Here is a 10320-nt window from a genome sequence, read left to right as displayed (position 1 = left end):
AATGGAGAAAATCTCGGGAGAAATATTGAAGGTACTTGAGCAGTGGAATTCAAAAGTTGCGTTTAATACCCACCGGAAGCTCCTTAAGAATTGGCACAGGCCTCTGGCGCTGGCGGAATATTGCGAGAATGTTTAAAATTTTTTTAATTTCAATTGTCGCCATATTACTGTCAATTAAATCAGTAGCGGATAGATAGATATTATCAACTTTTTACTCATAAAAAGAGTTTGAGTGATTCCATCCCCTCAGCAAAAAAATAAAAATAAATAAATAAATAAAAACAAAATAGCCCCTGATAATTATCATTATTTACAAATCCTCATTAAATCAACCATGAAATCTATTCCCCATAATGTCGAATTGTCAGCCAAAATCGAATGAGTTATGGAAGGACAATAATTATAAAATAAATCACCGGGGAAATGTCAAAATGCATTGGTTTCAGCATAGTGTGACACTCGGTTCAATTATCCCACCGATTGGGGTGATAAAATTCGCTTGATTTGTCTACATATAGATTTGATATCAACTGGTGAGATATTCGACGACATTTAAAATCGATGCCGAATTAGTTGGTCGAATACGTGTTGAGAATGAGGGGGTGGAAGAGAGAGATGGATAACGAAAGAGGCGGGCGGGGGGTATATATGTCTATAGAAACGAGTCGTTCCGTGGCTCGAGGCGAATCGTCCCGTTTAAAGCCACCACGGCAGCGTGGTCCGTAGATAAGTGTTAGGTATCAACTTGTTGCATTAATTACAGAAGGGGAAGGCTATTAGCCATCGATTCACGCGAATGCCTCAGTCTCCTTCCTACTTCTCTCGGTTCTCCACCCCTTCTAACTATCTTTTGTATCTTATAACCATCCTACCAAACTTAACATTCTTTCGCCATTCTTTCGCCATAAAATATTGAAAAACTTTTCCTTCAATTCCACCTTTTGTTTTCCTAATTCTGAGAGCTAAACAGCAATTCTTTCAACCAGTTGAGATATTTCAGTTTCGTTGAAGAATCAAATTCAGTTGATGACGATTGATTAATTGACAGAGAATTTTCTCAATCGCCGAATAATTTTCTTGGCAATTTTCAATTTTTGTCATTTTTTTTTCTTCATTCTTCAATTCCTATACAATTTCTTTAATCCCCAGGGTGAATCATGTTATTACGATAAAGGTAATAAACAGCAAATGCTCGAAAGGTAGAACTAATGAAAACACACGTTTCAGGGTTTTCAGCACGAACCCGTGCGGTTGGGCATACACGAATTAAAGTTTAACGAGTACTTATGTTTTCACTGGGTATAATTAGGATTTATCGTATACGAGGTTTTAGCCCGCACGATGCCACTCTTGTGTCTCATTTGAGAAAATTGTTGGATTATCATATTTACAAAGTGTTTTTTTTATTCATCAAATAATAATCTTTATTTGAATTCTACTCGTTTAGAGAGGTTCGGGAGCTAAGTATGAATTCCGAATGGGGTTTAAGGTGTTCACGTCCGGATACGTCGGCCGGAAGTGGTTAGACACCGCATGAAACAATCACAAGTTCCATCAGTCAAACAGCTGTCCACAATCTCTGCTTTCCATGATTAAATTCGCCGTTGAAATGGAAAAGAAAAAAAAAGAAAAAATCGAAAAATAATCCCCCAAGGTTATTAAAAATTACAACAATTAAAACCAATTGCACCTCCCCCTGATATTTTTTGTACCTCCAATTTTATTTATTCGTCCCTCTTTTTGTATTATTTTCTACCATCCGAAAATTCCAAGCGTTCGATATTTGAAAAACGAACACGTGGGGAATGGGGGTGGGGTCTCGGTTTGACCAGGGGCTATTTTTGAGTGAGTGAGGTGCCCTCCCCAGTTGACCAGGGCTTTTCACATGCAGCCCATATCCCTGGATCCTGTACACCGCACCAAACCCGTCAATAATCCGCTGAATAAACTATCGCTGACCCACCCACGTACATAACCGACCGACCACCCATCCACTCCCCAGGCCGTTTCGTACTGCTGCCACTCCAGCCACCGCCGCACAGTCTATACGAGAACTAAAAAAATCCACATACGTCACATTTTTGTGCCCTTTTACGCGGATAAATCCCCTGGCTAGATCGCCTACCTATTTTAATAAATATAACTTTTCTATTATGAATAATTGATATGGAAATGTTGCTCGTTTCGATTGAGGAAATGGAGGACCCATTGAGAAGTAGTCTAATGGGTTTTTCATGTTTCCTGATGTGACTCAACTAATTTAACGTATAAAATTGAAGTGTGGAATAATTCGTACCTTGATTCGTGAAATTTAGGGCACGTGTTTCGAATGCAGTATGCAGTCCAAATCCGTCCCAATATTAACGAGTTTAACAGGCAGCCATATCGAGACCATTAAAGCACCGAAAAGCCGGAACACATTTGGCCTTTTTGGTCGAGAATAATTATTGACTCGATTCAAAATGTCAGCATTCACTGACGTTACATTTCCTCCATTTCTAGCAGTATAGCAACTGTATTCCGATATTTACTTCCAAAATTGACCGAAAAATAAATGAACAAATGCGTTTCCTCACTGAATTCAATTTGAAAAATTATAATAATTTCATTTCAATTGCTTAAATAGGTAATGGGAAATTATTCACCCCTTTTTTCATTATCAATCACAAATTGTGATATCTACCACCGGTGTCTGGGCGCACTGAAAGGTGGTAGATGACCTCGAGTAACTCTCTCTCACTCTCTCCCTCTCTCTCTCTTGTTCCTTCAACCCGACGTCCAACCTGCGTAATTAAGTTTCACGGTCTCGAATAATTACCCACCTACCGAGCGTGGCATCCGGTCTTCCATCCCCGACCATTCTCAATTTCGGTGCAATTCCCTTCTTTCTCTCTGTCTCTCTCTCTCTCTCTCTCTTTCTCCCTCCCAATTCCACAAAATCCTGATGTCTCAAAATGTCAGTGAAACGCTCCCTCCCGCCAGTGGAATGGCGTTAGCTGAGTAAAATCAAATTTGATTAGGGTTGAGATGCAAGAAGTGTTTTCCGTCCTAGTGTCAATCTTCCCTGAGGGAAGTAAAAACCGTCTCAGGTTTGTTGTCACCCTTCTTCCTCTATTGAATTCATATATTTGAGTGGAGAAAAAAAAAGCCGTGACTATTCGCACCATTGCGTAAATCACTCCCGTACACTCCATACACTCCACGCATGCGTGAAGTTTGTGTGTTTCACGCAGCCGAATTTTCATACTGCTGTGTATTTCACGCAGTTGAAGTTTCATACTACTGTGTGTTTCACGCAGTTGTATTTTTATACACCTGTGTGTTTCACGCAGTTGAAGTTTTATACTACTGTGTGTTTCACGCAGTTGAATTTTTATACACCTGCGTGTTTCACGCAGTTGAAGTTTTATACACCTGTGTGTTTATACACACAGGAGTGTGAAATACACAGGAGTATCTGAATACCACTGCGTGAAACACACAGTAGTATGAAACTTCAACTGCGTGAAATACACAGCAGTATGAAAATTCGGCTGCGTGAAACACACAAACTTCACGCATGCGTGGAGTGTATGGAGTGTACGGGAGTGATTCACGCAATGGTGCGAATAGTCACGACCAAAAAAAAAGTTTATCCGCGTACCTATAAGTGTTAATTTTAATTTACCCAAATTTAGTAAATATTCAATAATAATTAATCAGGAAAAAACTGTGAAAAAAGTGAAACCCTTTCAATCATCCAAAACGGGCAACTCATAAATTATCTCAAGTGACTTTTGCACTTGTGAATTTGTTATCAAATCCCCGAGTATCAGAAATATTTGCACCCTCATTCTAGAGCTCCCCCTCTCTGTCAAATTTATATTTCCATCATCCTCCCATACAATTTTCGAGATTTTCCATTGGGGAATTTGCAAAACCCCTCGTCTCAACTGCCGTCGATTACACCAAATTAACCCCGAATACGTGAGCATTCGGAGGAGGAAGAAGGAAGTGTGGGTGGAGGGCGGGAGAGTAAGAGAGAGAATAGAAAGGTTCGGTATGGAGTAGTCGTAGGTCCGGGACATATCGGGAATTCGAGGAGATTGCCGCGTAATTCGATCGCCATATTACTGTAGAAGGGATCGAAGCGTGAGAGAAAGAGACAGATATAACTTCAACGCACGCTATTCAAGTCTCAATTTCTTCGTCCTCTACTCTACCATCTCTCACGTTATTCGGTATGAATTTGTCTCTTTCTCTCTCTCACATCAGTCGCTCTACCACTTCCAGCAGATTTTCCAACCATCATCTCTTGCACTGTGACGATGGTGAATTTAACGGGATAAGGAATGTGACACGGAATTTTAGAGGAGAACATGTCTCCTACATTCAACCTGAGGTAAGTGAGGATCATTAAAAATTTGATAGAGCATTGTTGATGAGGGAGATGATTTGTAGGAGGACAAAAAATTCACCGGATTTGGAGGTGTCCATTTTTTAATGGGAAAAATGGAAATGAGAGAGTATTCTTCTAATATTTACAAAGAGCCGAGGAAAAAATGTCAATCCAATCTATCATTTTTATCTGGAGCTTATTCATCTCGTCGCGTTTCGCCACTTTACCATTAAATTAATTAATCAAATTGTTCATCTTGAATCTTTTTCCTTCATTCATTCAATAGCTTCATCATTTTTGGCACTGCAGACAAAATCTTGAGACACCTGTGAAGATATTTAATTCATTCAATTACATTTCACAATATTAAATTATGTGGGAGAGGAAGAATCTCAGCTTGTAGAATAAGTCGGGATATTACTTAAAATGATTCATGATGCTCTACCGTAGATGACTCTATTTAAAGTTCCATGTAATGAAGATTGAATTCTCGGCTAAATCAAATTTCTCCGCGAAACGAAAGATGGCATGAAATTCAATTCAAAAGACCAGTACTCCATAAAAATAAATTCTAGATCTATGAACGGCTGTAAAATAAAAAAATTTAATATCCGTCTACTCGACAGTTTCTCCAACATTAATATCAATTTTTCAATTTTTATTCATTTCGCCACACGATCCCGTGAGTTTGTCCCTGCGACCCTGCTGTACCACACACACACACACACACACACACACATGGAACCGCGGTTCATTCGCAAACGGCGTGACTGTTGCAAAAAAAATACAGAGCGTTGCATGTGGACGCCGACGATGCGGTGTACCTTGACACGGATGGCTCCCTGAATCACCCAACTCCGTGTGGCTTGGTGAGAGCGAGTGAGAGGTGAGACTGAGAGACAGAGACAAAGAAGAAAAAAAAAGATGGACATTGGGGTGGGGTGGGACGGGGACGAAGTACACACACGGGGCCTCTCTGGTGCCAGCAACAAACATCGAAGCCGCATGCTATCAACACACGCCTACTGCTCACCAATTCCGGTCGGCAGATTTGTGCCAGTGTGTGTCTGCGATACTGCGGACACTGCGAGAGGTAACTGGTCACACATACATGGCCACATGCATGATGTTGTCGACCGTCGTCCAGTGTCGATAAACCTCCAATCGTTCCCAGACTCGCGAGTTGAACGGCGAGGCATAAACTCGAGGGAAAATTATTTCGCCTACACCTTTTTTTTGCGTGAGGAACGTTGAAAGGGGCAAGGAAATTTATCGTGAAATCATTGAAACTGGTTGAATCATCACAGAGAGGGAAGAGAGAATGCCCGATAAAATGGAATATTTTCCACTAGCATTTTAATTACTTTTTCAACTTTGAAAAAATGAATTGCTTCATTAATTGAAAAATGACTCCACCAATAGTTGCCTCTCTCGACGAATGCAATTGAAATGATTTCTCTCTCTCTCTCTCTCTCTCTCTCTCTCTCTCTCTCTCTCTCTCTCTTTCTCTCTCTACCGAAATACAACGAGAAATGATGGTCCAACTGGTTTTAAACCCAAAAATGAAATAAAATGAAATGGAAAAAAAATCTATATTTCCAACACGAGTAGATTGCAGGCGTGGTCCTGTTAGGTTGAAATCGTTGAGCTTCTGGAGCACACTGGGGTTCGTGGTTGGGAGGCGTGAGTGTAGCAAAAGCGCCATAGGGTGGTAAAACGAGAGAGTGAGAGAGGACTGGATCTCTCGGCTCTCTCTCTCTCTCTGTTAAAGGGGGACAGACACACGGGTGGATAAAAGGGTGGGTTGGCCGAGCCGATAGCACACGCAAGGTATACCTGAAGGGGGTGGTTGGGTGGTTGGCGGTAGTGTGCCAGTGCTCGTCCGGTTGGAAATGGAAGCGAGAATATATATCGCGAGTTTGTGTGCACACGTATACATACACAGGATGGAAACGGTTTGAACACAAGGGAGTGTTGGGTAAGCCGAATGGAGGGATAAGAGCGTGGCTGGGCACATGGGTACCTAGAGGCGCACCCTCCCTTATTGTCGGCTCCAGGCACTGGCATACCCACGTCTTATGGGAAATCCATACTCTCTTACCTCTCACTGGGTTTTTCCCAAAACGAGGAACAAAAAAATATTCTCCAATTTGACATTTATTTATATATCCTAATCCTCGCTACTCAATCAAGTTAAATAATAACAAACTGTCTCTCATGACTTATCTAATCATCATTCTCGAGCCACGAAATTTATGCATCATCACTGAATGCAGAAAACACATCAATACAATCGTCATTAATTTTCTGAATATCTTTATTAATGGCATGGGACGGAGTTTCAATTACCCACAGCTATCAGTTATCTGATGAATTGCGGCAAGCACAGTTAGGAGGCATTACGAATCCTGAAGAACTGTAAATAGCAACTGGATAATTTTAACAACAGGAAACTGTTTTACTTGGTTGTGTACCACAGGCGATAATAGATACGATTGATACGTCACGAATGATGAGAAACCAGTTAAAACGGAGATGTGGAAAGGCTCAACATTATTCAAGAATAATTTTTCTTGAATTAAGGACAATTTTTTTTTCCGTCTGCGGTCTGCACCGTCTGCACCTTTGATGGGTGGTATTTGAGTCGGACATCGAGGTGTCTGCACTTTGTGCAGAACGTCAGGAAAAGGATGAGAGAGAGAAAAAAAAGCCTCGAGTCCGCTGGACGGCCTCCTGCGACGAAATAAAGGAAGAAAAAAGAGAGATTAAAAATGAAAATGAATAAACATAAAAGTGAGTGAAATAAGAAAGAGGAACGAAGAGGTAAAGAGGAAACGAGGGCAAAGAGAGAATTAAAAGAAAAAAGTATGGAAGGTGGATGCTTTGATAAAGAAAAGAAAAAAAGAAAATACAGAGGAGACTGAACAAGGAGGAGAGGGAAAGAGAGACGCTGAAAAAATATAACCTGTTGGACCGCCAAAGAGCCAAAGAGTAGTACCCCCAGCCTTGGTTATATACGCGAGTGCGACGGAGATTGAGAGAGTGCAACTGAGATAAAGTTATGTACGAATGGGGAGGAGGAGGAAGAAGAGAGCGCAACTCAATATCGGTGTACGTATTGAATGGCCAAAAGAGAGACAAAGTACTCGCTGAAGAAAATAGATGGGTTCGGGCTTTGAGTGATGAAAGAAGATGGATAATTTTTCGTGTCCCTTAACCTACCTCAACTTGTATTGGAAGTTTACGCAAAACTTTTGCCGGGGCTTTCATTTGATTTCATTAATTTCAAATTATTATTGCTGATGGATTTATATTTCATGCGAATGATCCTATATTTTTTTCTCTCTCCTATTATAAAAAAAATTATATTCATCAAACATTTCGCTACTCCCTCCCGAGTAAACAAAAAAAAAAACTCCAATACATAGTCGAGTGGCAAGTGATCAGTGAAATGAATTTCCAAAAATAAAAGGGAAAAAGAAAAAAAATCAAATTGGTGAGATTCACGGATGTTTCAACCCATGGGTGCCAGAAAATGGGGCGTATACACAGAGAGACAAAAACGAAATAAAAACCAACTGCACAAAAAGAACGAAATTGAAACAAAAAAAAATGGAGTTTGCACGTGGCAGCGATAACGCTGGAGCACTGGGTGGCTACCTCTCGACGATCGATAAATTGACGAGGCACGCACAGAAAAAGAGAAAAAAAAAACGAGAGTAAAGGGGGAGGGGAGGGGGACAAACCGGAGGTTAATATTTTATAAATCGCTATCCCCTCTCATCTCTGACCATATCACTGCCCCTCTTTTTTCACCTTTTTTAAATTTCATTTTTCATTTTTTTGTGCTTCCTTTTTTTTGCTTTGTGTTTTATAACTCGTTGGTTCGCCCCGAGGATTTACCATGACATCAAACAATCAGCACGATCTCTCTACGCTCAATTAGTAAAAACATGTAAATAAAGATATCGTTATAAAATCAATCTGATTAATTGATTTTTTTTTATTTTCTCATTAGATATACTCGATATTTATGGATCTACATTGTACATCCTTGACATTGGGTTGTTAATAATGTCGCTAAAAATGTCATTATCACTGATTAATTGTAACGAATTGTCGAGCCCTCAAGGTGGGAAAATTCGAAATTGTCGTTTGCAAAATTACAAGTGTGAATTTGACTACATACATCACCTAGATTAACGGTGATACAACCAAATGCCGGGGGCAAAATGAAATAAATTGGGTGGCACTGACGAAAAACATGAAATTGACGTCAAATCTGTGGAACGTCATTCTCTCAATGTCGACATATCAAGGATTAAAGACAATCGGCCCGCTCTCCTCCTCAGACACTGACAGTGAAAATTGACGTATGTGACGAATCGATTAAAAACTCTGCGTTGGTGATTATCTGAGTGACCGCAGTGAGTCCAATCACTGACGTTTTTTCTGACTTTGTCATTTTTTTTTTATCTCTAGCCAAAGTTAAGACGCATTCTCAGGTTAAACGTGTATTTTGGGTGTATGTAATTGGATTGTGTGTATCGCGAGAGTTACCAAGTTGTGAGTTTGGTACGTGCTGCGGACGTGTGTTGTGTCGTGCCATTTAAATCTATTTACGGGTGAATGAAACTCTCGAAGGTGATAGTGCGGTATTCACATAATTTGAGCATTCAGGTGACCTTTCAAGGTGCACCAACTCAACAAAACAATGATACAACATTTCAAGAAATTATTTTCGTTTCTTTGCCTCGATTCATCTCTCCAAAATGATTCATCAGTAAAAAAAAAAAAGAAAAACGATTTCCATTATTTTTTTTTCCATTCACAAAAGTTTCTTGAAAGTCCAAAGGGAAGAATCATACCGAAGTCTAGATCACGTGGGAGGAGTATCTCCTCACACTAGCTCGCCACCAGCAGCATACCCAAAGTCAGAAATAAAAGCAGTAAGAAACTACCGAGAGAGAAATACTGAGGAGAAAAATAAAGATAACGAGAGACATTGCAGTAAAAACGAGAAGCAAACGGATTTGAAAAAGAAGAAAAAGAAGAAGAAAAAATGATGGACAAAGAAACTCGTTGACTCACCTTGTGGTGCTGCATGATGGCAGTGGCCTTTCGCTTAGCTGACATATTCAGGCCCTGGCACACACCGCGTGGAAAATTGCACCGGCTCCTTACGTTTTGTTTTTCCCTCTAGTGTTCAGACAGTGGCAACACGCGCTTTGCAAACGATTAGATGCCGGGCAAAAAAATGACACACACACTCACAGAGAGATACACAAAAATAGGAGGGCTAGTGGGACAAAAGAACACAGAAACTGTGCCGATGAGAAGGAGAAATAGCGCCAAAACGTTAACGCATGACGCAATAATGATAATAACTGTCCAGGGTTGAGAGGAAAAAATGTCTTATCACAGAATGTAAAAAATTTGTGTGAGTCTCACGCACTTTTATTGCAATCAGAGTGTCAACGAGCCACGATTTTCAAATCACTTTTGGAAATGTTCGACCTGTCGTTCTGTTTCTCTGTGACTTGATTCATAAAGTCCAACAATCCATCATTGACAATTTTATCAGGAAAATAATCTTTACAAACCTCTCTGATAATTCTCAAGTTCACTTTAATTTTTTTTTCAACTCAATCTTTTATGATGAATGTCACAAACTCTTTCACAATTGTCAAATTCTCATGTACAAACTATTATTTGACACCGAAATATTCCATCATCTGTTCAAAAACACGAATAATTACTCAACAAATTCAGTTTATTCAATTCTGTGATCAAATTTCATTCAATTCAATGAACATGAGACAGAAATCGTGAAGCACACTGAAAATTGTGGAATCGTGTAATCTCAGACCCTCCCGTAACGAGCGCTCACGGCGAACTAACGGCTGGCGACGCGGAGGCGACTGCTACCCCCTCCCCCCCCC

At 40.2% G+C, this 10320-nt stretch overlaps 1 protein-coding gene across 2 annotated transcripts in view; it reads right to left on the bottom strand.

Moving 5' to 3' along the window:
• LOC107048186 (nucleolar protein 4-like) overlaps positions 1 to 10257 on the bottom strand; it is a 32429-nt gene extending 22172 nt beyond the window's left edge. For both annotated transcript variants that reach the window (XM_015271250.1, XM_015271251.1), the window contains exon 1: positions 9470 to 10257. In XM_015271250.1, the coding sequence (XP_015126736.1) occupies positions 9470 to 9514 (45 nt within the window). In that variant the 5' untranslated portion in view covers positions 9515 to 10257. The remainder of the gene's footprint in view (positions 1 to 9469) is intronic.
• Between the last annotated feature and the right edge of the window lie 63 nt (positions 10258 to 10320).

This window comes from Diachasma alloeum, unplaced genomic scaffold (genome assembly GCF_001412515.2).
Source record: "Diachasma alloeum isolate Michigan unplaced genomic scaffold, Dall2.0 Dall_scaffold_00185, whole genome shotgun sequence".
Lineage (NCBI taxonomy): Eukaryota > Metazoa > Arthropoda > Insecta > Hymenoptera > Braconidae > Diachasma > Diachasma alloeum.
Note: the sequence above shows the minus strand (reverse complement) of the source record. Positions and strands in the feature narration are given on the sequence as shown.